This window comes from Heterocephalus glaber, unplaced genomic scaffold, assembly GCF_053883595.1.
Source record: "Heterocephalus glaber isolate CG9 unplaced genomic scaffold, H.glaber_assembly_v1.0 deba00001689, whole genome shotgun sequence".
Classification (NCBI taxonomy): Eukaryota; Metazoa; Chordata; class Mammalia; order Rodentia; family Bathyergidae; genus Heterocephalus; species Heterocephalus glaber.
In genome coordinates, this window is record NW_028258414.1 from 10,351,326 (window position 1) to 10,378,100 (window position 26,775).

Consider the following 26,775-nt stretch of genomic DNA (forward strand, 5'->3'; position numbering starts at 1 on the left):
TTCTTAAAATGGATTGGGACTTCATAAAATAAGTGGATTGGGTGCGTGTATATATTTGGTAGGTTAAGTTCTGATTTAGTGACTTTTCTTGTGTCTGTGAGATAGGAAGAATGGGGTAAGTTAGCTGAGAGTGAAGGAAGAGATAAGGGCTTTGAGGAGAGTGGAAAATAATTTGTTAGCGTGAGACATGTTCCACTGGGTCAATTTTTTCACATTTTTTTCCTCCATATGAACTGTAGAATTTATCCCATTTCCTTTCCTCCTTTTTATACTCCAACTCCACATCTTTTCTGAGAATTTGGGTTAGATTTCTTTAAAATTATAGATCAAGTTAGGGAGAATATAGTTATTTACAATGATACATACCCATTCCAAGAAGAGTATTTTTTGTTGCCTCAAACCCTGTTTTATGTTCATCAATAATTTAATAGGTTTTGTGTTACTGTTTTTTTCTTTTTTTGGTACTGGGGATTGAACTTGGGGCCTTGCACTTGTGAGGCAGGTGGTAGAACCACTGAGCTAAATCCTTGGCCCAGGTTTTTTGTTGTTTTTGTCTGTCTGTCTGTCTGTCTGTCTGTCTCTCTCTCTCTCTCTCTCTCTCTCTTTTTAATTCCTGTGTTGGTTACTGCTATTGTCAATAGGTCTTTTGAAATTTTTCTGAAGTATTTATTGTTGGTTTATTTAATAGCTAGTTATTTTTGGATATTTACTTTACTTCATATCTAAATTCCTATATTAGTTCCAGCATATGTTTAGTTGAGTTTTTGAGATTCTAGGTAGTTTGGAGTTTGAGATGATTATTAGCAAATAATGATAATCCTAATACCATATGCCATTATTTCTTATTCTGCTCTCTAGAACATTTTGAACAGTGTTAAATCACCCAGGTGCTAATGAGCATATTTGACTCATTCCTTTTGTGAATGAGAATCCTGCCACTGTTACAGCATTAGGTATTATAGTAATTTTAGTTTTTGATAAAACTTATCATGTTAGTGATGTGTTTCTGTATTTCTCTTTTACTGAATTTCTGTATTAAAAATTGATTTTGAATTTTATAAATATCCTTTTGATATCTGTTAGGATTATTTATGCTTTTCTTGTAACTAATTCATGTGTCACCTTTAGGTTTTAAAAATCCTTAGGCATGTTTTTTTTTGGTACCAGGGATCGAACTCAAGTCCTTGCACTTCCTAGGCAGGTGGCGGAATCACTGAGCTAAATCCCCGGCCCCTAGGCATGTTGTATTTGTAGTATGCCTTGGAGTTCTTTCCCTGTCCTCTTTTGAAGAGAGAATTGAAAATGTTTTGTTTTTGTGTATGAAGACCATAGCTCACCAAGGAATGAAAGGGTTGTTCCCAGTGAAACAGGAAAGGGGCCTGAACTGTGGGGGGTGGGGCTGTAGTTGCTGATTGAGAGTGCTAGAGGGGAAGAGAGAAGCTCCTCCCGGGAAGGTTTCTAAACTGTAGACCCCAGAGGTCTGTAAGTTGGAAACCTTTTGAAAAGAAAACATTGAGCTTTTGAAAGAAAATTACTGTTTTAAAAAATTACCTTTTTCAAAAGCCCAGGAGATAGCTGGTTGTTTTTAGATCACTATTTTAATTCAACTTGTAAAGATACTCTGAATAGTTCATGTAGAATCTGTTTTTATATCATTTGATTGGTTGCCATTGAGAAATATTACAAATATGTCTTTTCAAAGAAAATAAATAGAACTACCACAGCATCTGAAGGAAATAAATGAGCTATAACTTCTCCTCAGAGTAATTAATCACTGCATTTAGCATTTATTAAACGGTCAGTATTTGTAGAGAAATTACTTAGATATTGCTGTAAAGGGCACATAATGAGATTATATTTTAATTATGGAGAAAGTATCTTACACACTGGATAAATAATTTTTAAGGCTTTTGAGGCCTTGATTACCTTGAGGTAATATAATATATATATTGGAGTTAGGTAGTACTTTGAAGGGTTAGCAGGAAATTATAATGTCTACCTGGAAGACACACTATTCCACTATTAAATTTTAGGGAATTTTGCTGTTGAACCTCTTTCCTATGATATAAAATTCCATACTGTGTATACAAGTGGTATTTGTTAATACCTGGCATTCTCTTTGCCGCTTTTTTTTTTTTTCTCTCTTTTCTTCTGTTTGGTTACATGTTTCAACTAGAGTGAACATACCTTTTTCACTGAACTTGTTGTTGTGGTTTTTACTTGATCTCTTCTTAAATATTTATATAGAGCCTTAGGGTAATTCCAAGTTCTAAAAATTTAAGCTGTCAGTACAGAATTTCTCAGTGTTAATTAGCATTTCTCCAGTTTCTATTATATTTGAAGCATTAAGCAAATCAGTAATAATGGTGAACGAGAGGTTCTTTTTCCTAAGAGAAGCTTATCAGTTCTATATTAGATTAATATGTTTTATGCTCTAAAATTTAGGAACATTTTAAGGTTATTTGTTTCTCCTTAATGGGAGATTTAGCATTGAAAGTAAATTCAATTTTTTGATGCTTCATTATTTTCTCCAGAAAATATGTAGCATGTGAACATGGATAGATTTCTGAACTTTAAGTAAAAATATGACCTGTAAGATATTTTCTCTTATTGCCAACAGATAAATACATTTTCGAAAGCATGAAAGTTAGAATGGGTGTTCAGCTAGGCTAAAAGGTTCAAGCAAGTATATGTGTGTGAAAACAAGAATTATTGAGAATTACACTAGTCTTCATCATTAAGTCCCTTGTCCTGGCATTGCTAACCTTTCCTCTTGGTTTCTGGTGCTTGCTGTGATCAAGCAGTTACATGATCATAAACAGATTATGTAATCTTTTTGTGCCTGAGCAACTTTATCGATGCTTCACCTAGAACAGTACCTTTTGTACTTCTCTCATACCCTATCTTTCCTAGGCTTTCTGCAAATTTTAAATGAAGTTGACAGTACTGGATATGTTAAGAATGCTCTGAAAGCTATATGTAGCTATGAAATACAAAATGGTAGCAATTATTTTTTCTTTTGGTTCTTTTCAAGTTTCTTGTTCTTCCTCTTGACCCAAGCACCCAGTGGAAAATGATCCTTCTTTCTTAGATTGCTCTCCTACCTTTCGTAAGTTTCCACCCTCTTTTCTTCTTTTTATCCAACCATGTGTTCTTCACTCAGCCCTGGCTTGTCATCTGTTTTCATTTTCCTTTCCCCCCACTACTCTGAGTATTTCCTCTGATGGCAGTGAATATTCATTAATCTAGTCTTTTGCCCAGCCAACAGTTTCTCTTTGCAAACTTTCTTTAATATTCCATCTGCTTGTTGTGACCATGACCCACATAGTCTCTTCAAGAGCTCATCGAAGGCATAGAGAAGGGTTGAAAAGTGTAGCTTAGAAAGCCAGTCTCACTTAGAATTTTTTTTTTTTTTTTGGTACTGGGGATCGAACTTGGTTCCTTGTGCTTGTGAGGCAGGAGGCGGAACCACTGGGCTAAATCCTTGGCCCTTCACTTAGAATTTTTTTAAATAGCTGTATTTTAAATATATCTGTTATACAGTGTATGATTTGTGATACCCTGGTCATCCTCATGACCTTGGTTAATATTTAGCCATTAACAGTATTCTTTCTTGTCAGTACCTTAAATTCATTAACTTAAATTATAGTTAGTCAGGTAATATAGAAGCATGGCAGACCTGGGTTTAAATTCTAAGCTTGTCGCTTAGAAGCTGTAAAATTAGGGCAGATTCTCTTACTCTTCTACACTTCAGTTTTCTCATCTATAAAAATAGACTTGTAACCACCTTAGTAGTTTTCTGATCAGGATTAAATGAATTGCTGTTCATGGAAACACTCAAGAGCAGTGCTTGACACACAGTAGGTGTTTTAAAAAGTGTTAGTTTTCTTTCCCTGTTGCTGTGGGATTGAAGAAGATGTACTATTTACTTACATATGTTGTTTATTTTCTACATCTTTTTTTTTTTCCAGACCTATTCCATGGCAGTATATCTTGTAAAACAGTTGTCCTCAACAGTTCTTCTTCAGAGGTTACGAGCAAAGGGAATAAGGAATCCGGATCATTCTAGAGCTTTAAGTACGTATGATAAACTTATTTCATTTATGCAGCTAACGTATTTTGTTAAAGGGTAGAATAGTGTTTTCGCAACACCGGAAATTTTAGCATTTGTTTTATTTATTTATTTACTTTACTCTAGAGCCTGTCGTAGAGTATTTAAAACACTGAGGACCTTGTTTTGTGAGCTTGTAAAACACAACCTAAGAGTAGTTCTAGTGCCTTTATCATGATTATATTTTTATAATCTATAGGTTACTGACCTTACAATTAACTTCTATAAAATCACTTACTCGACACAAAAATATTTTATTACAACTTCCTGAAATAATTTTTTAAGGAATTTTAGGAGGTGGCCTAGAAATCTTGGCAAAATCTCAAGAAAATTATTTTAGATTTGAAGATTATTTTAGATCCAGGAAAATGTACAGGGCTATATGATGACTGTAGCTGTGCATTGCCAAAGTAAAAGAAGTCACTAAGTCAGTAGAAATGGTAAGGAAGTGGGTTCTGCCATTAAGCAATTAAGTGGCCTTGGAAAAGTCCCTCTCCTAAATGTCATTCCTCATCCATACCTAGAGGTTTGTTGTCATGTGCAACTTCTATAGCATTGTGGAAGTCTTGCTTCACAGATGTGAGTTACTGGCTGGTTTGTTGTCATATGTTGAATTTGAAATATAAGGTCTGCAGATGAATTCACTACCGGCCTCAAATTTGAGGGTCAGTGGCCTTTCCCAAGGGTGAACTAAGTTCTTCCCTTTTTTTCTTCTTTGTGACAGTGTCTTCATGGGTGAATTAGGGGTGAGGGCTCAGTGCTTAAGGAGGAGCAACGTTTTTACAGGCAAGGTTAGATAGCTGTCCCTCAAGGATCTTGATGTGAGTTGAATAATAAAATCCACTGTTGGGTTTGTAGTTAGGAACATTCTGGTTCCTAACCAGAACTAACCAATGAGGCCAACTTTCCTCTCATTTTTTATATCATAGCATTTATCCTTTTCTCTAACCTATGACTTCTAATGTCTAACCTGCCAGAGTAGAAGATTCCACTACCCTGAATAATAGAATGTCTTTAATTGTTCATTGAAGGATTTTTCTGTATTAGTAGGGCCCTCTTAAAAGTGAAAGAAGCCAAGTATGGTAGTGCAAGGCTATGGCTGCAGCTACATACTTGGTAGGAGACTGAGGCAGGGGGATCACTTGAGCTCAGGAGTTCTAGGGTAACCTGTGCAACATAGTGAAACCTGTCTCAAAACAAAACAAAAACCTTCTAGGTCAAACGGGAGCATTCATTGGCAGATAGAGAGCTGGAATGATAGAACTGTTTTCTGACCAAGGTTAGGGGCATTCTTTGACAAGACAAGGAGATAGCAGGGACCCTGAAAGCAGAGAGAGGAGAGACATCTGCCTTGAAGGAGAGGGCAAAAGAGGAACTGTCTTTTTCACCATCTTGCTGAAGTTATTCCTGGTCATTCCAGTGATGTTTTCACACCTGCCTCACAGTATGAAGGAAGTAGACTCTCAGCTAGTCAGAAAACATTGTGGAATTGTATGAGCCTGGGTGGAAAAGGGAGTGCCAAGAAATGAGGTAGATAAAACTGTTGTATTTAACAAGGCAAGCTGTCTGCATGGGCTTTAGATGCTTTGCCACTCGCAGCTGTAGCACCACCTGGAGGGGAAGTGGGAAGGTGAGCCTGAAATTTCATTTTCTCCAAGGAGCAAACCATTGTGGGCTGCTATTAAGCACCAGAACCTGCTGAATTCAGAAGCTGTTTATTTTCCACTCTGATACACTGCTAGATGTAGACAGTACTTGCCCATGGAGTGAGATTTTTAATGGCAATTTATATCTTACCTGATTGACCAGAGAGTACCAATGAAACATTAATTTGGATCCCAACAGTAAGGAGTTTATTGTATTATTTCACTTTATGTTATCTGTAAAAAAGTAAGTTTTCCAACAGGTTAATTGTGTAATTAAAATATTGTTTAAAATAACTTGACAAAAGAAAATGTTATGAAGTATCTTAGATATTTTTGAAGAATTAAATTACTTATAAATAATTTTGTAAATGAACTACTGGCAATGTTTTATTAGTTCAGTCAGACACTGTTAGGTGTTTGAAAGAATAGAGTTAATGGTATTTAGACTTCTCACAGAGACATCCATTCTATGATTCATTTGACCTAGTAGATGTATTTTTTTTTTGGTCTTGTGGCTCTTCTTTTGTATAGCATCCCTTAAATCTTCGTCAAATTCTTCTTTCCTCTCCCTTCTCCCTTCAGCAGTTACTTCAAGATCCTACCCTACTCTTCTCAGGTACTGTCCTCCCTCATGAAGCACACTGTCACTATAAGAAGTGAATTCTGCCCAGCAGAGGCCGAGGCAGGAGGATCACTGTGAGTTTGAGGCTAGCTTGGAGTACCTAGCAAAACCCTGTCTCAAAAAAGGGGGTGGGGAGGATTAATTTTCTAGACTTGTTTGTTTCTTCCTTACTCTTGGACCACCATTAATTACTTTTCAGCTTACCTACATTTGTGGCCATCTTCACTTTATTCCCTGTAGTATCAGGAGTAAATATGCCTTTTCCTGCTCAGAGTTAAATCTTTTACTCATTCATTCTTCTCATTCAAGAAATTAACTTTAAGAGTCTGCTGTATAATAGGAACAGGAGACTATGGCACTAAACAAGATGCACACTCTGTATATCTCCCAGAAGTGTGAGTGTGATGGAAAAGACAGATATTAAATACTTGGATGAGTTTCTAATGAGTCATGGTTGTAACACATGCTTTGGAGAAGAGAGATGGGACTCTGTACAACAGGGGAACGAAGTCCTCTCTGGTGCCATGATGGTCAAGACAAGAAAGATTGTAAGGATGGGGAGGAGTTACCCCCAAGACGATAAGGGATCATTCAAGGATCAAAGACCAGTAGAGCTGGAGTGGGGAGAGCAGAGGAAGGAAACAGCCAGAGAAGTAGACAAGTGTGTGGATTTGTATAGATGATCTAAAGCCACAAAAGAATTTCTTCAGGGGTGAGAGGGTGCAGTGCTGGGGATCAAACTCAGGGCCTCATGCATAGCAGGTAAATGCTTTATAACTGAGCCAATCCCTAGGCATCATTAAAGGATTTTTTAGCAAATGAATAAAATAGAAGTTGAACATTTTTGAGATGTATTAAAAGGTAGACATTGTATTGATGATGTATGGGGAGTGAAGGAAAAGGAGGGGACAAAAGTGAGTTCTTGACTTCATTAACATCAGGGGACATATTAATGCCATTTACTGACATGGAAAGCTTCTAAAAATACTAGGTTGCAGAGTGGAGATCCCAGTGTACTCTTTACATTTCTGTTATTTGAGATGTGACTAGATATCCAGGTGGAGATGATCTGAAATGGTGTGAAGAGACCTGATGTCTTCACTTATCTGTCCTTGTTTCCTGTTCCTGCCTTTCTACCTGCTCTCCCTGACACCCCTTCTTGTCAAGTCTCTTTCATCTTTTAAAAATAGGAAAAGAAACCTGGGCATGGAGACGTACACCTATAATCCCAGCTCTCAGGAAGCTGAGGCAGAAGGATTGCTGCGAGTTTGAGACCAGCCTGGACTACATAATGAGTCCAAGGCCAGCCTGCACTACATAGTGGTACCCTGTCTCAAAGAAAGCAGAAACAAAATAGGAAAAGAAGCTCCTCTGTAGATAGAGCTCTCTATTCCTTCTATTGTTCTCATCCCATTTTTTTCTGAGAGTAGAGTACATGTGCTTTGTATCTCCTTTGGGCAACTCTTTTTGGTCTTTTAGCCCCCACAAGTTCACTGAAATTGCTCTTGCAGTTGTCACAAATGACGATCTGATTGCCAAACACAAAGTTTTATCCTTTTGGTTTTTATCATGGGTGTTTCTGCTGCTTTTGATACCAACCACTTTCTCCTTGATATTTTCTTTTTCTTCTTCTGTGACCATTTCTTCTCAGTCACTTGCCTTCAATGGGTTGTCTTAGGAGAAGCATCCTAAATGTTCGTATTCTCTGGAGTTCTATCCTTGGCCCACTTTTCTGTATACTTTCTGTGTAGACAATCACATTCTTGTTTCAACTAGGAACAACTTTTAAATAATGTATCTTTTTCTCAGGTCTTCACCCTGAATTTCAGATTTATATGACTGACTGCTTTCACCTAACTATTTCACTGGTTCCTCAAATTCAAGTATTTGAAGCTAAGCTCACCAAGTCCCATCAAACTGATACTTTAAATATTTCTCAAATCAATTTTCCATCACCCTCATTTGAACCCGATGTCCTGCCTTTCTTTAAAAAATGTATTCATAAGTAATATGTCTGTATCCTTTCTTGAGTCTTCATATCTCTCCCCTGGTAGCAACATGACTTATGTGTACATATCTGACCTTGCCATTCCCTTCTGTTCTTGGCTCTGATACCACTGGGTTGAAAGCACCAACTTTGTTATCATGACACTCTGCTTTCCCTCATGTGGCACCTACTTATTATTTCCCAGCACCATTTGTTTTCATTCTTCTCTTCCAAAACAACATAATTCTTTTCTTTTCCTCAGTGCTGTGGTATCGTTCTCTGTGCCTCAAAGCTTCCCAGCTATCTCCTTTGCCTAATGTTAGCTGTCCTTCATGGTTTACTTTTTCCAGGAGGCATCTGGAACCTCCTGAATAGAGAGGGGTTGATTTTCAGTTAGCTTTGTAAACAGCTTCCATCAGAACATATTAGAGATGTTCTCACTGACTGTGACTAAAAGTCTAGACTGTGAATGCCTTAGCCCAGCAATTTAATCTTTTTCCTTTTGCAATTTCTTTTTTTTTGGTACCAGGGATCGAACTCGGAACCTTGCGCTTGCGAGGCAGGCGCTGGAACCACTGAGCTAAATCCCCGGTGCTCCTTTTGCAATTTCTATTGCTTAGCATCATGGTGGGCACATAGCAGATCCACAGGTTTTCCTGGACTTTAACTGATGAAAAGAGGTCTAGAGTGAAAATCAGGTCTGGATAACTCTTTCCTTGCCTATAAAATGAATGTTGAGCTTAGTATGTTTGATTGTTAAAATTAAAATACTTAATTAAAATTCTAGAAGGCTAAACTAAAATACTCTTATTTAGTGGAGGATAGGAATTATTTTGGAAAAGTAATACCCTTAGAATAGCACTACCTAATGAACTGTGATGATGGAAATGTTCTATATCTCTGCTGTTCCGTATGGTAGTCACCAGGAACATATGGCTACTAAGTCCTTAAAATATGGCTAGTGCAACTAAAGAACTGAATTTTACATTTTCTTTAAAATTACTTAATTTTTTTTAAAGCAAAACATTGGTACATTTTAGATATACATAATGATAACATTCATCATAGGGAATTTGTACTTGTTCATAATATATCTTGCTTCTTCTTTCTTTTCCATTTCCTCCTTCAACTGCTCTTCCCCTCCTTATTTACAAAAGCTCTGCTTCCATTTTTTCTTGCTATTCTTTTTTTTTCCTTGACCCTTCTTTCCTTCACCCCTCCCTTGTTCCCCTTCTCATTTGAACATTCTTCCCATTTCCCAGTATCTATTAAACATTTTGGTCATTTCCACTTTCGATTTCTCACACCAGAGAAACAATACAGTATTTAAACACGTATGTCCAATTTATTCCCCTTAGTATTGTCTCAACATACATCCGTTCAGCTTGAAATGTCTAAAGCTTATCCTTCTTTATGGCAGAGTAGTATTCCATTGTATTTTTAAAAACCCACATCATCATTATCCATTTGTCATTGATGGCCATTTGGACTGTTTCCAAGATTTAGCTATTACAAACTGTAGCTATAAATATGGGTGCACATATATCACTGTGGTACAGTGCTTTTCTTTCAGGAAGATAACAAGAAGGGGAATAGCTGGATCAAATGGAACCTCTAGTTTTAGTATTTTGAGGAATCCCCATGCTGATTTTCACAGTGGTTGCACCACTCTGCACTCTCAACAGTGGACAAGGGCTTCTTTTTTCCCACAGCCCCACCAGCATTTGTTATTGGCTGATTTCTTGCTAATAGCTGTTCTTTCTGCAGTGAGATGGAATATATATTCATTTCAGTTGCCCATTTTTGGATTGGGTCTTTAAATTGGGGGATCTGATTTTTGTTTTTAAGTTCTTTATATATTCTAGATATTAGTCCTTTGAGGAACAGCTGGCAAAAACTTTTTCCTACACTGTGGGCTGTCTCTTCATTCTGTTGGTGGTTTCTTTTGCTGTGCAAAAGCTTTTTAATAAGATAAAATCCCACTTCTTGATTCTTTGTGATGTTCCCTATGTGATCGAGGTTTTGTTCATAAAATGTGTGCCTACACCCTTGTCTTCAAGAGTTCTACTTATTCTATCTTCTAGCAGATTTAGTGTTTCTGTTTTAATATGTAGCTCTTTGATCCATTTTGATTTGACTTTAGTGGATGGTGAAAAATTTGGATTGATCTAGTTTTAATCTTTGGCATGTAGAAAGCCCATTTTTCCAGCACACTATTTATTAAAGGGGCTATCTTTCGTCCAGTGATGATGTTTGGCTCCCTTATTTTTTTGTTGTTGTTGTTACTGGGGATCAAACTCAGGACCTTGTGCTTGCGAGGCAGGCGCTGGAACCACTGAGCTAAATCCCCGGCTCTGGCTCCTTTGTCAAAGATAAGATGGCTGTGAATGTTTGGAGTTGTTTCTGCATCTTCTAATCTGTTCCATTAATCCTTGGGTCTGTTTTTTTTTTGTTTTTTGTTTTGGTTTTTTGCCAGTACCATGCTGTTTTTATCGCAGTAGTTTTGTAGTATAATTCAAGTCAGGGATTGTGATACCCCTGCCTTGCTTTCGCTCTTCTAGGTCACTTCTGGTTCCAAATGAATTTTAAGATTGTTTTCTCTAACTTTGTGAGATATGCTATTGGAATTTTGATTGGGATTGCATTAAATCTGTATAGCAATTTTGGAAGTATGGCCATTTTCACTATATTGGTTCTTCCTATTCTAGAGCAAGAGCTAGCTTTCCATTTTCTGAGATCTTCGATCTCCTTCTTCATTGTACTGTAATTTTCCATGTAAGAACCTTTTATTTCCTTCATTAGATTGATGCCTAGGTATTACTTTTTTTTTTTTTTGGATGCTATTCTGAAAGGTGTTGTTTTCCTAATTTCTCTATCAGTGAGTTTGTTATCTGTGTACAGGAATGCTGTTGATTTTTGATTGTTGACTTTGTATCCAGCTATGCTGAATTTGGTTATTAAATCTAGAGGTCTTTTGGTAGAGTTTTGGGGGTCTTCTGTGTAGAGTATCATGTCATCCACAAATAATGGTAATTTAACTTCTTCCTTTCCTATCCTTATTCCTTTTAGTTCGTTCTCTTGTGTAATTGCTCTAGCTAATGTTTCCAGAACTATATTGAAAAAAAGTAGTGATGTGAACATCCTTGTCTTGTTCCTGATTTTAGAGTGAAAGCTTTCAGTTTTTGTCCATTTAGTATGATACTGGCTGTTGGTTTGTCATAGATAGCTTTTATCAGATGGAGGTAGAGACCGTGTATTCTAATTTTTTGTAGGGTTTTTATCATGAATGGGGATTGGACTTTGTCAAACACTTTTTCTGCATCTCTTGAGATGGTTTTTGTCCTTGGTTCTTTTAATATGGTATATTATAATTATTGATTTTGTTATGTTGAACTATCCCTGCATCCCTGGGATGAATCCTACTTGGTCGTGGTGTATAGTCCTCTTGATGATTTGCTGCATTCTGTTTGCCAGTATCTTAGGGAGAATTTTTGCATCTATGTTCAAGTAGGGAGATTGGGCTGTAGTTCTCTTCTTTGGTTGGATCCTTCTTTGGTTTTGATATCAGGGTAATACTTGCTTCCAGGAATGAACTTGAGAATATTACTTTCCTTTCAATGTTATGAAAGTGTTTGAGATACAACAGCATTAGGTCTTCTCTAAATTTCTTGTAGAATTCAGCAGTGATTCCCATCAGGGCCTGGGCTTTTTCTTTGTTGGTAGGTCTAATTACATTTTCAATTTCATTGATACTGGTTTATTTAGAATTTTTATGTCTTCATTCAGCTTTGGTAATTCATATGTATCTAGGAAACTGACTATTTCTTCTGTGTTTTCCATCTTACTAAAATATAGGGTCTCAAAGTAGGTATTGATGATCTTCTGAATTTCTGCAGGATCTATTATGATTTTACCTTTTGCATTCCTAATTGCATGGATTTGAGTCTTTTCTTTCCTTTTTTTGATACGGTTTGCCTAAGGGTTTGTCTATTTAATCTTTCAAAGAACCATCTCTTTGACTCCTTGCTTCTTTGTATTGTTTTCTTAGTTTCTATTACATTAATTTTTGCTCTGATCTTTATAATTTCATCCCTCATACAAGCTTTGGGCTTGACTTGCTCTTCCTTTTCTAGAAGCTTGAAGTTCAACATTAGGTTTTTTTTTTTTTGATACCAGGGATCGAACTTGGGACCTTGCTTTTGCGAGGCAGGCAGCAGAACCACTGAGCTAAATCCCTGGCCTAACATTAGGTTGTTTATTTGAGCTCACTCTGTTTTTCTGATATGGGAATTCACCACTATAAATTTCCCTCATAAGATTGCTTTCCTTGTGTGGAATTATCATTTAATTGTAGAAACTGTCTAATTCTTTAATTTCATTTGTGACCCATTAGTTGTTCAGGAGGGTGTTATTTAATTTCCATGGGTTTATGAAGTTCTTGTGGTTTCTTTTGCCGTTGATTTTCAGTTTGGTTATGCTATGATCAGATAATATGCATGGGATAATTTCATTTCCTTTGCATTTACTTAAGCATGTTTTACAAGATAGTATGTGCCCTGTTTTGGAGAACTTCATGTACCGCTGAGAAGAATGTATATTCTGATGTTATGGGGGTGGAACACCATGTAGACATCTACTAAGTTCATTTGTTCAAAAGTTTCATTCAGTTCTGATACTCCTTTGTTGATTTTTTGTCTAATTGATCTGTCTGTGGCATTGGGGTATTGAAGCCCCGGTTACAATTGTGTTAGTGCTTATTAGATCTGTCTGTCTGTCTGTCTGTCTCTCTCTCTCTCTCCCTCCCTCCCTCCCTCCTTTTTTTTCTTTCTTTATTTCTGAGACGGGGTCTCCCTATTAGTTCAGGGTGGCCTTGAACTCACTATGTACCCCAGGGTGGCTTCAGACTTGTGGCAGTTTTCCTGCCTCAGCCTCCCAAGTGCTGAGATAACAGGCATGTACCACCATGCACAGTGCTTATTTGATTTTTCACGTCTGTTAATATTTGTTTTATATATAGGTGCACAGGTCTTTGGTGCATATATATTTATGATTGATATCTCTTCCTCTTAGATTGTTCCCTTTACAAGGATGTAGTGCCCTTATTTGTCTCTTTTAATCAGTCATGGCTTGAAATCCACTTTGACTGCAAATAGAATAGCTACCACTGCTTTTTTCTGGGTTTCTGTTGTGTGGAATACTGTTTTCCATCCTCTGACTTTGTCTATGAATTTCTTTTTAAATTAGATGTTTCTTGCATGCGGCATGTTGTTGGATCCTGCTTCTTGATCCACTGTGCCAGTCTGTTTCTTCTGATTGGTGAATTGACGCCATTTACATTGATGGTTGTAACTGATATATATTGACTTATCCTTGTTATGTTATTTTCTTTTGGTTCCCCTTTTATTCCCCTCTGTTTGATTGCTTGCCTTCCTGGTGGATTCATTGGGTTTGGGTTCATGAAGTTGTAGTCCTCATTATCTTTTTCATAGAATGTCCTTCAGAACATTTCGGAGTGCTAGTTTGGTGGTCATGAATTGTTTCAGGTGCTCTTTATCATAGAAATATCTTATTTCTCCATCAATTTTGAAAGATAGTTTTGGGGGTTACACCAGTCTGGTTGGAGGTTGTTTTAGGGCTTGAAATAGTTCACTCCAAGTTCTCCTTGACCTGAAGGTTTATGTTGAGAAGTCTGCTGTGATTCTGATGGACTTTCCTTTATAGGTGATTTGTGTCTTTTCTCTAACAGCTTTTAATATTCTGTTCTTGTGTTGAATTTCTGGAATCTTGGCTATTATATGCCTTGGGGAAGATTTTTTTTTTTTTTTTTTTGGATCATGGGTAATTGGAGTTCTATATTCCTCACTTATCTGTATGTCAAATTCTTTTTCCCTTCTTGGGAAGTTTTCTGCCATTACTTTGGTAAACAGGTTTTTACTCTATCTCCTGCTTTTTTCATTAACTCTGATCAGTCTTATGTTTTGTTTTGTTTTTTTGTACCGGCGATCAAACGCTGGTCCTTGCCCTTGTGGAACAGGCGCTGGAACCACTGAGCTAAATCCCCAGCCCTGATCAGTCTTATGTTACTCTTCTTTGCATCATCGAACAGCTGTTGGATTGATTTTTTTGTGGAATCTCACTATTTTTTATTTTTGTATATATATTTTAATTAATTTTATTGGTACATTTTAGGTATACAGTATAATAACATTCATCATTGGAGATTTGTACCTTTACATAATATAACCTGATATTTATGTAGTATGATATTGGCTGTTGGTTTTTCATAGATGGCTTTTATCAGATTGAGGTAGAGACCATCTTCCAATTTTTTATAGGGTTTTTTATCATGAATGTGTGTTGGATTTTGTCGAACACTTTTTCTGCATCTATTAAGGTGATCATATGGTTTTTGTCCTTGGCTCTATTAATATAGTGTATGACATTTATTGATTTGTGTATGTTGGACCATCCCTTCATCCCTGGGATGAGAGTCCCATTCGGTCAGGGTGTATGATCTTCTTGATGATCTTCTGCATTCTGTTTGCCAGTATCTTATTAAGATTTTTGCATCTGTGTTCATTAGTGAGATTGGCCTATAGTTCTCTTTTTCAGTTGAAGATAGATAGATAGATAGATATAATTTTTTTTTTTTTTGATACTGGGGATCGAACTCGGGACCTTGTGCTCGTGAGGCAGGAGGCAGAACCACTGAGCTAAATGCACAGTTGGGTCTTTCTCTGCTTTTGGGATCAAGGTGATACTTGCTTCTGGTAATGAATTTGGGAGTATTGCTTCCCTTTCAATTTCATTGAAGAGTTTAAACAATAGTGGCGATAGTTCTTCTCTGACTGTCTTATAGAATTCAGCAGTGAAGCCATAAGGGCCCGGGCTTTTCTTAATTGGTAAGTTTTTAATTACATTTTCAATTTTGTTGATTGATATGGGGTTGTTTAGAATTTTTAGGTCTTCATTCAACTTTGGTAATTCATACATATCTAGGAATCTGTCCATTTCTTCTGTGTTTTCCATCTTATTGCCATATAGGTTCTCGAAGTAGGTATTGATGATCCTCTAGATTTTTGCTGGATCTGTTGTAATTTCACCCTTTTCATTCCTAATTGCATGGGTGTGGGTCTTTTCTTTCCTTTTTTTTTTTTTTTTTTTTGTTGTTGTTGTTTTTGGGTTTTTTTGTATCAGGGATTGAACTCTGGTCCTTGTGCTTGCGAGGCAGGCAGCGGAACCACTGAGCTAAATCCCTGGCCCCTCTTTCCTTTTTTTGATAAGGTTGGCTAAGGGTTTGTCAATTTTGTTTATTCTTTCAAAGAACCAACTCTTTGCTTCATTGATTTTTTGGTATCATTCTCTTAGTCTCCATTACATTGATTTCTGCTCTGATCTTTATAATTTCCTCCCTTGTATGAGCTTTTGTGCTTGTCCCCCTCTTCTTTTTCTAGAAGTTTGAGGTTCAGCATCAAGTTGGTGTATTTGAGCTCACTCTGTTTTCCTAATACGAGTATTCACTGCTATGAATTTCCCTCATGAGTCTGCTTTCATTGTATTCCATAGATTCCGATTTGTTGTATTGACATTGTCATTTAATTGTAGAAACTGTCTGATTTCTTCTTTAATTTCCTCTGTGACCCATTGGTATTCAGAAGTGTGTTGCTCAGTTTCCATGTGTTTATGAAATTCTTGCAGTTTCTTTTGCTTTTGATCTCCAATTTTATTGCACTATGGTCTGATAATATACGGGGGATAACTTCAATTCCTTTACACTTACTTAAACATGTTCTATGAGCAAGTATGTGGTCTATTTTGGAGAAAAATCCTTGTGTAGCTGAAAAGAATGTTTATTCTGATTTGTGGAGTGGAACACTCTGTAAACATCTGTTAAGTTCATTTGTTCAAGAGTTTGAGTTGTAGTATTTCATTGTTTATTTTCTGTCTGGTTGATCTATCTGTGACAGTGGGGTATTGAGGTCCCCCACTGCTATTGTATTAGTACTTATTTGATTTTTCATCATCTCCATTAGTATTTGTTTTAGTTGGGCGCACTAGTATTTGGTGCATATATATTTATGATTGTCATCTCTTCCTCTTGGATTTTTCCCTTTACAAGGTTGTAATGTCCTCCTTTGCCCCTCTTAATCAGTGTTGGTTTGAAATCCATTTGATCTGTAAATAAGATAGCTAGTCCTGCTTTTTGGGGGGTTCCTATCGCATGAAGTATTGTTTTCTACCCTTTAACTTTCGTTCTCTGAGTTTCTTTTTGAATTAAATGTGTTTCTTGTATGCAGCATATTGTTGGATCTTGCTTCTTGACCCATTTGCCAGTCTGTTTCTTTTGATTGGTGAATTGAGACCATTAACATTGATGGTTATAAGTGGTATGTATTGACTTATCCTTGTCATAACTTTTTCTTTTTGTTGGATTCTCCCACTGTGCATTTAATTTCTTGTTGTGCCTGATGGATTCATTCTGCTGGGCTTCCTGGGGTTGTGATCCTCATTGTCTTTTCCTAGGATATTGTTTAAAATTTTTTGGAGTGTTGGTTTGGTATTTCTGAGGTTCCTCAGGTGCTCTTTGTCATGAAAGTATTTTTTTTCTCCATCAGTTTTGAAAGATAGTTTTGCAGGGTACATCAGTCTGGGTTGGAGGTTGTTTTCCTTTAAGGCTTGAAATACATCACTCCAAGCTCTGCTTGCCTTGAGGGTTTGTGTTGAGAAGACTGCTGTGATTCTGATAGGCTTTCCTTTGTAGGTGATTTGTTTCTTTTCTCTTAACTGCTTGTAGAATTTTGTTCTTCTGTTGAGTTTCTGGAATCTTAGCTATTATATGCCTATGTGTAGATTTCTTTTGATCAAGGGTAGTTGGAGTCCTATATGCCTCACTTATTTGTATGTCAAGTTCTTTTCCCCTGCTTGGGAAGTTTCCTGTCATTACTTCTGTGAACCAGTTTTTTTTTATGTCATCTGCACTCTCTCCTGTTTCTTCATTCCCTTCATTCAGTCTTATGTTATTCTTCTCTGCATTGTTTAGCAGCTGCTGGATAGATTTCTTGTGGCCCCTTACTATTTTTAATAAATTTTTCTTTTCCTGGTCACTAATTGCAATCCTGCCTTTTATATCTGAAATTCTGTCCCCACATTGTCTCATTGTGCTTTGTAAACTTTTAATCTCCTGGAAATCTTTCTGCATGTGTTGTTTTTTTTTTTTTTTTGGTACCGGGGATCAAACTCGGGTCCTTGCGCTTACGCAGCAGGTGGTGAAACCACTGAGCTAAATCCCCAGCTGTTGCATGTGTTTTATGGATTCCATTTGTTTACTGTGTTGGTATCCCATCATGTTCCTCAGCTCCTCTTTTTTTTTCGGGGCGGGGGTGGTACTGGGGATCTAACTCAGGACCCTGTGCTTGCGAGGCAGGCAGCAGAACCACTGAGCCAAACTCCCCGCCCTCCTCTATTTTTTTTTTATCTGTGCCTGTGCTAGATTTATTAATCATGTCTTATACTATGGACACAATCTCTGTTGTTATCTGAGAAATTATTTCTGATTTCATTTTTTTCCAGATCTTGTTGCCAGTTCAGGGAGTCCATGTGGTTTTAAGTCTGGTTTTGAGACTTGTTTATGTGTCTTTTCATTTCAACAGATGCAGCCTGCTGTGTCTTTGTTGAGGCAACTTTTTGCTTACCCAGTGGTCTTCATTTCTCACCAAGCCACTGAGCGACCTTTTCTCTGCTGCTCACCGCTACACCAGTTCCTGAGTTCAGAGTAGTAACCTTCTGGATCCCTGTGTTGTCCTATTGTACAGGCAGGGTTCTGGCTGGGGCTTGTATGCACTTGGGATGGTATCTGGGCATGCCTCTGGTTAGGGCCTGCCCTCCTGTGTAGCTGTTGTGTGGGGGGGGGGCTTTGGTTAGGGGCTGTGTACCCCAATGATTGGTGTCTGGGCAGGCTTCTGTCTAGGGTCTGGGTACATTTTCCAATGGTATTGGGGTGGGCTTTTGGTTATTGCTTGTGTATCTGTGCAGCTCTTTTCCATCTGGGTCTTTGGCTGAGACTTGTGTGCCCAAGTGGCTGGGGTCAGGGGTGGGCCCTGGGTGGACCTGCCTGCAGCTGTGGTAGCTTTGCTATTTTTAAAAAATCTTTTCATGGTCTCTCACTACAATCCTGTCTTCTATATGTGATATTCTGTCCTCACACTGGCTCATGCTGCTGTGCATACTTTCAAAGGAATTTTTAATCTTCTCAATATCTGTTTTTCTGGATATCTGTTTGAATGTTTTATGGATTCCATTTCTTTCCTGTGTTGCGCATTCATGGTTTCTATCATTTTCCTAAGCTCCTCTCTTTCTCTATATATTTTTCATCTGTATCTGCTCTGGAGTCACTAACCATGTCTTTCATTATGGTTACCATGTCTGAGAAACTATTTCTGCTTTGGTTTTTTTTCCTAGACCTCATTCATTTGCTTTGTCACTTCTGCTGTTACCACTTCAGAGAGTCCAGGTGGGTTGGTTTTGAATTGTTCTACTTCATTGCCCCTGTGTTTGCCTTTGGTGAGTTGAAAGCGTGGGGTTGCATCTTGCTTAAGTGTGTTCTCATTTTCTTGCTGTCTCTCTTTTTTTTTTGTTTAATTCCTGTGTTGATGCTTATAAATTGCTTATGGCAAGTAGCTATATTACTCATATTTAGAGCCCTCAGGAAATAACTACTTTACAGAGATGTCTTCCGGGTGTAGCTGGCTTTTGGGTTTAGAGTCTATTGCAAGATCCTACCTCTTCAATTTATTGGGGATGAGAAGTTGCTGCCTATTTGGCCTAGCCCCTGGTTCTTTGGCACTGGCCTATAGTATTGTGTATGACCCTTAACTTAGGCAGTCTCAGTCTTGGCACACTGGAAAGAACAACTGAATAGAACAATGATGTCACCTTGCCTAACATAGTACAATCAGCAACAATGATGTCATCATATACAGCCTAGAAAATGACCACCTGGGCCCGGAATTTAGCTCAATGGCGCCATGCCTGCCTCCCAAGTGCAAGGTCCTGAGTTTGATCCCCCAGTACCAAAAAAAAGAAAAAGAAAATGGCCAATTGTACTATTAATTTGCCATTTTTAACTATATGAACTAGATTTGTGGCTATATAGCAAAATCTAAAACAAACCAGAAAATTGTATACAGTAAATATATTGTCAGCATGTCAGTTTTACCCTTGGGGAAGAAAATTTAAAAGAGATTAAAAAGGGAAAAACAGAGATAGAAAATGATCAAGAAATTGGAAGCAAGGCTGGAGAACAAAGGAAGATTACACACACTTTGGAAACTGGTGAAGACAGGAGAGAGAGAGGGAAGAAATAAAAACAAGAACAGAACAACAACAAAACTAAAAACATTGTTCACACTTACATAAAAAGGAAAACAAACAAGACAAAAACTAGAAAAGAAAAGAAGGGTGGGGGGGAGTCCCCTTCAGGGCATGTCTCTTCTGTTACTGGTAAACAGAGTAGGCAAACAGAGTCCAGATCCATGTTGATTAATCCCAGCAATCCAGGTGTAGATTTAGAGCGGCATAGTGGATAATCGTAGCAAACCTGGTCCTTTAGTCCAGAAGCTCAGGCTGGTTTGGCTGTGAACCTGGAACTCATTTTGTTCAGCCTGCAACACCTTGTGTGCCTCCTGTCAGCCTGAACTTGGCTCCTTGACCTCTTGCCGACTTCATCTTGTTTCCACCTCACCCTGATGGACCCTGCCCATAACCGCTCTGAGTTCCAAGCTCAATTGGGTCCTCTCTAAGATGGTTACTGGCCAGTTGCCATCTCCTGGGGGCTTGTGAACCAGAATAAGTCACCAACCACTGCAGTCTGGTATGTCTACTGCTCCATGCCATTGATGAGTTTCTCTGTGGAGGCCTCTGGGGTCGCCAGTAGTCACAGTGTGTCTGAAGGTTGGAGTAACCCTTCCCACGCAGTGAGTCAGGGCTCAGGGACAAAGTGCCACTTGCCCCTGGCTTCTTTATTGAAGTCTTTCTCTTTGCTCTCCTTGTGGCCTTCGATTCTCTCTTTAGATCTTTGGTCCCAAGGACCAACTTTCTTCCCTCTTCTCTTCTTCAGGTTGCTATATTCCAGCATCTGGACACCAAATCTCAGACAGGCTCTTTCCCTGCTGTTCACTACTGCACCATTTTCCCAGAAGTCCCCTAATTTTAATTTAAATACAGCCTCTTGTGGGTTACTCTGGTAGCTCCTCACAAGGAAGATTAAAAACAAGATTACTTGTTATCATGACTATCTCTGACTTTATTATAGGTTATATAATAAAATACTGTTATCATTACAGATCGTGGTAGCACAAGAAATCTCTTTAATTCCCAGAGGACTTACCATATTTATTATCTTCTCATTACTCACTTGGGTTAATTTTTTATATTGTATAAGATAAGGTCGTTTTTCCCTCTCATAAGTACCCAATTGTTCCAACCATATTTATTGAAAAGACTGCTTTACCTACTTAATTAAATGGTACTTTTGTCGAAAACTGATTGATCATGGATATATGAATCTATTTGTGGTGTCTCTTCTTTTCCATTGACCTGTATATGTCTGTTCTTAGGGCAAGCTGAAGTTTTCATTTCTTTAGCATGATAATAAGACTTGAAATCAGATAGAGTCCTGTAAAATGATAATTAACTATGGCCAGATAGTTTGTTTCAGGAATACTGTGTTGACTCATCATTCAAAAGTCCAATAGCATTTACCTTTGTAACAAACTAAATAAGAAAAACAGTATAATCATTTCCATAGATAGAGAAAAAGTAGTTGACCAAACTCCGCTTCCATTCATAAGACTCTCAGCAGACTAGAGAAGGGAACTACTATAGTATAATAAAGAGTATTTACAGGAAGATTACAGTCAGTATCACAGTTAATACTCAGAAACTTGACTGCTTCTTCACTCCTAAGATTGAGAACAAACCAAGGAGAGCAAAATACAAATTCAAAGTTCAAAAATAACTAGTCTTTATTTGTAGATGACCTTGGCTATGTAAGGAAAAAAATCCCAAAGCATCTCTAAAACAACCACTAAAACTATTGCATGAGATTTGCATGTTTGGAGAATATATAGTCAATAGTAAAAATGAATTGTATTTCTAATAGTAATGAATAATGAGAAATTCAAATTCAAAATAGAATTTACAGTGATATTAAAAAATACAAAATACTTAGGCATGCATTGTATAAAATATGTGCAAGATTTGTATACTGAAAACTGAGTGGTATCGCTGAGCAAAATTAAGATCTGAATAAATGGAGATATACTGTGTTAATGGATCAGAAGATTAAGTATCATTAGTACCTCAGTATTTTAAATTTATCTGTAGGTTTAATCCAAACCAGTCAAGACTTTAGTAGGAGCTTTAAAAGTATCTTAGAGGAAAGAATTGACCAAGTTTGGGTCTATAATGGGAAAGAAAAAGTTTTGTTTTATTTAATAGAAATTGTCAAACATTCTAAAATAATTTCAGAAAATTCTCTCACCTCTGAGAGAAAGTGAACATACAAATCACATTTTATTTTAGGTAACAATATCTAATAATTATTAAGTTTAATATTAGGTATTTAAAAATATTTTATATATATTAACTCACTTAATCCTTAAAAAATGGTATTACCTACTATTCCTATGTACCAAATTACAAAACTTAAAGATATAAAGATAACTGACTTAACTAAAGCTAAATTCTAACGCGAACTGGCTCTATGCCCTGATTCTTAACTGTTACCTCAGGTTGCCTTTCCTGTTTCAATTTCTTCCCTAATTACCACTGAGCTTTGGTTGTATAAAGCTTATATTAAGGGCTGTAATATTGCTTTGCTTAAGTGGAGTTTTAAAAATTTTTTAAATTTTTACTAGTTCATCCTTGCAGTACATAATGATTACATTCATGGTGGGGAGTTGGTGTGTGTATACAACACATCTTGGTTCTTTTTACTTCCCCTTAAGTGGAAGTTTAGTCATCCAGAGCTCAGTGTCAGTCATGTTCCCATTGCTGTGTGTAAGAAGGGTGCCAGAGGGTGGTTGGTGAAAGCATGTAGAATGGTTAGTATATTAGAATTCTCTAGAGAGAAGCAACAGGATACATATAGAAAGATAAATGAGGAGGGGTTGATTAGGGGAGTTTTCTCACACAATAACAGAGACTAAGAAGTCCCACATTTAGCTTCTGCTAGCAGGGAAGCAGGAAGCCAGAAGTATGTCTGAATCCAAATCTCTGGGCTGCAGGACTAGGGAAGTTGATGGTGTAACTCGGCCTGATGCTGAAAGCCTAATAACCATGGGTACCACTAATAAAAGCCTTGCATTCTAGAGGCAGGCCAACCATAGGTCTGATGTGCAAGAGCAGATGTCCTAGGACTTGGAAGCAGAGTAGCTGGTGGGGTGGGGAGGGTGGCTTTTCTCCATCTGTTTGTTCTGTACCCCCTTAGCTGCTTGGGGTAGTGCTCATCCACACTGATGGCAGATCTTCCTCCACTTGGTCCATGGAGTCTCTTGCCATTCTTTTCTAGAAACTTCTCACAGACATACCCAGAGACAGTGCTTTACTAGCTCCATGGGTATCTCTCACTCCAGTCACAATCATCACAGTTTATGTGTGTATAAGAAAGACAATGAAAATTGAGTGTATAGTGGAAAATGCATACTTTTCATAATTTACGTATTAATTAGCACAGTGTTATGACTATATTTTCCAAACTAAAGACCAGGGCTTTTATGCCTTTTGGGTATGAAAGTCAGGCTTTGAAATACATAAAACTTTTAAAATTTGGAATTTTCACACCATGAAGTGCCTTTTTAGTCTTGTACCAGAACTACATCTGGGACTTTCTAAAAACTGCTTGTTTGTGTCCCTCTTCCCCATTCAAATTTAGTGGGCAGTTATAAATTAACAGTGCTTGATAGTTCTGATATGCATCTTAGTTGAGAGCCACTAATTTATGGAAGTAGATAGAATACCCAAGAATTGGACCATGTCGAAAAAGCCAAGACTGGGACTATCACCCTGTTTAGTAAAGGCAGGATTCTTACTTTTCACAAATGGTTATCAGCACTGTAAGCATCTGTTCTGAAACTCACTTGCTTATCTGAGAACTTTTCCTTCTCTTCTTATTCTTCACTGTTTGGTCTCTCTCTGGTCAAACTTAATTGTGGCATAATTCTGGAACTCTGTGATCCACTATGTATACGAGCACTTCCACCTTGCCCCCCCCTTCCCTGTAACAATCTAGATTTTAGGGTTATTGTGAGACATTTCCTAAAATTATTGGGATATTACATTTAGGCATTTTCTGTCTTAACCTGTAATGTTGTGTTGTTATTCACTAAGATTTTCAGAGATAGCTGATGCCTCAGGTTTCCAGCTGAGAAGTATAAAGGGTCTTCTAAACCGAAGGGAATAGAAGAACAGCCATGACAAGTAAAATTACTAGTGCTTCCTTTCTTAAGAGCCAAAGTGAGTTTGAACTAAAAAGAGATTATCTAGCGTTGGTTTAAGTTTTATTGTAAGAAAAAATAAAGCCAAGGGACAAAGATTGACTAGTCCAAGATAGCACAACTAATTTTTATGTAAATAAATGTAGAGCTCAAATAATTACGTGTATGGTTAAAAAGCAGTGAGAAATAGAACTACCAGAAATGTAGTTGTTCTGTTGATTTATATTTCTCTTGCTTCCCTTGCTTATTGAAGGTATAAGCCATATAATTGGTTTTATCTTTCCATTCAATTGGTAAATAATTGAGCAAAGTGTTTTAGTTCCTTTTTAAAGCACATTTCCTATTTTCAATTGCATCAATAATGTACCTTTAGTAAACTTGTTCTATTTTTGTTTTCTCTTTAATGAATTTCAGTTAAAGAGAAACTGACTGCTGATCCAGACAGTGAAATAGCTACAACCAGCCTAAGGGTTTCTCTACTTTGTCCCGTAAGTGTTACTTAATATTTGCTTTCAGGAACGCTTAATGTATATTTCCTCTTTTCTAGTATCTGAGAATACAGTTTAATTTTAAACTATGCCTCTTTGTTAGTTTATGGAATGGGGAAAACTATCAGTGCATAGGATTTGGAATCTAAACAAGTCTAAAAAATTTTCTACATTTAATAAGACTTATCTAAATATTGCCTGCAGTTAATCACTATTGTTCAAACTTAGGTGTAAAAATCTCAAAATAAGGAGTGTTTATTGCCTCAAAATACTTATACAACTTTCACTTTAAAAAATGTACTCTTAATAAAAATCTAGGAGCCGGGGATTTAGCTCAGTGGTGCCACCACCTGCCTAGCAAGCGCAAGGTCCCATGTTCAATCCCCGGTACCAAAAAAAAAAACCAATCTAGCCATAGTTACTTAACCATTTTGCCAACAATGGCTATGAAAACCATCATTTAAAAATTATTGTAAGCCAGGTGGGGTGGCACGTCTCTGTGATCCCAGCACTTGGGAGGCTGAGGCAGGAGGAACAGCACAAGTTAGAGGCCAGCCTGGGCTACTAGTAAGTTCAAGGCCAGCCTGACTACACACACTCTAACAAGTATAGCTTGGTGTCTCAAAAAAAGGAAAAGAAGAACTATTCTAGTAAGTTGAAATAATTGAAGTTGTTGTGTATTAGGAAGACTTTTTAACCAGAAAATGAAGTCAAAATCAGTTGTTTGTTTGAAATAAATATATGATCTGAAGACTTAACCAGATTATTTAACATGTGGAGGATAAGTCTCAAAAATATGTGGTTTTAATCTTGGCATAGTGGCACATTCCTGTAATTCTCAACACTCTGGGAGGCTGAGGCAGAAGGATCATAAGTTTGAGTCTAGCCTGGGCAACTTAGTGACTTATAGAGACCTTGTCTCATTAAAAAAAAAAAAAATTTACAAAGGGTTAAGGACATAGCTCAGTACAAAGGCCCAGGATTCAGTCCTCACTACCACAAAAAACAAAAGTAAAACAAAATGCAGTTTTAAACTAATTCATTAGATCCACTAATAATGATCATAGATGAATATGCCTTTCATATGAAAATATGAGAAAAATTAATACACTGCTTTGACATTTTGAGTACCTTTCTTCTATAATTAATCAAATTAATTATATCTAGGGCTGGGGATTTAACTCAGTGGTCCCGCTGCCTGCCTCACAAGTGCAAGGTCCCAAGTTCGATCCCCTGTACCAAAAAATAAACAAATTAATTATATCTAAACTAGAGAGAAAACACAAAGAATGAAAGACACATCTGCTTCCTGATTCGCCTGGATTGTTGAGTCAGGCTTGATTTGAAAAGTTTTGATATTAAAATCCTGCTAACCTCAGATGATGATGAAGTTACTGGATTTTTGCTGGCTTGGTTTTTTTTTGGTACTGTTGATAAAACCCAGAGCTGACCTATCATTGAACTACATCCCCAGCCCATTTTATTTTTTGAGACAGGGTCTCCTTAAGTTGCCTATGCAACTTGAATTTGCAATCCTCCTGCCTCAGCCTCTTAAATTGCTGGGATTATAGATGCTTGCCATGGTGCCCAGTTCAAGTTGCTTTATTTTTTTTTAATAAATAAATCAAGACTTGTCTCAAAACATTTATTTTTAAGAAAATTTATGATTAGAGAACAAGACGAGAATTTACACAGTATAAATTATATAAAAAATATAATTAGTTACTCTTTTTTTTTTTTTTTTAAAGACATAGTCTCACTGTGTAGTTCAGGTTGCCCTTGAACTCATGGGGATCCTCCTGCCTCAGCATCCTGAGTGCTGGGATTACAGGCATGCACCACCACACCTGGCTAGTTACTATATTCCACCACCACCCCCTCCCCACCACGGGGATCAAACTCAGGACCTTGCACTTGCCAGGCAGGCACAGCGCCTCTGAGCTACTTCCCAGGCCCTATTTACTATATTCTTAAACAATTTAAACAGAAATGAAATCTTATTTGCCCTATGTTGTAATCTTTTATAATTTATAAAAACTTACACACGATACAAAAGAGTCATTAACTCATGAATTAGTTTATAATAATGTACTTTTATGTAACTCTTGTAAAAATAAAACCTTTCACTGGGCATGGTGACGCACACCTGTGATCCCAGCACTCAAGAGGCTGAGGCAGGAGGATCTCCCTGAGTTTGAGGTCAGCCTAGGCTACCTAGTGAGTTCAAAGCCAGCCTGAACTACACAGCAAGAGCCGATCTCAAAAAACCTGAAACAACAATGAAAATCAACCTTTTTTAGGGGGAGGAATGATCACTTGGAATTCGTGCTCATTGTAAAAGTTCTATAAATTACAGGAAAAAAGCAATGAAGTGAATAAAAACCACCAAGCCTTATCTTCTTGCATGTATCCTTCTATTCTTCCTGT

At 37.3% G+C, this 26,775-nt stretch overlaps 1 protein-coding gene across 6 annotated transcripts in view; it reads left to right on the top strand.

The window, feature by feature from the left end:
* The window catches only part of Pias1 (protein inhibitor of activated STAT 1), a 144,096-nt gene that overhangs the window by 98,910 nt on the left and 18,411 nt on the right, over positions 1-26,775 (top strand). For all 6 annotated transcript variants that reach the window (XM_021236903.2, XM_004855588.4, NM_001303302.1 and 3 more), the window contains 2 exons: positions 3,972-4,077; positions 24,275-24,348. In XM_021236903.2, the coding sequence (XP_021092562.1) occupies positions 3,972-4,077; positions 24,275-24,348 (180 nt within the window). The remainder of the gene's footprint in view (positions 1-3,971; positions 4,078-24,274; positions 24,349-26,775) is intronic.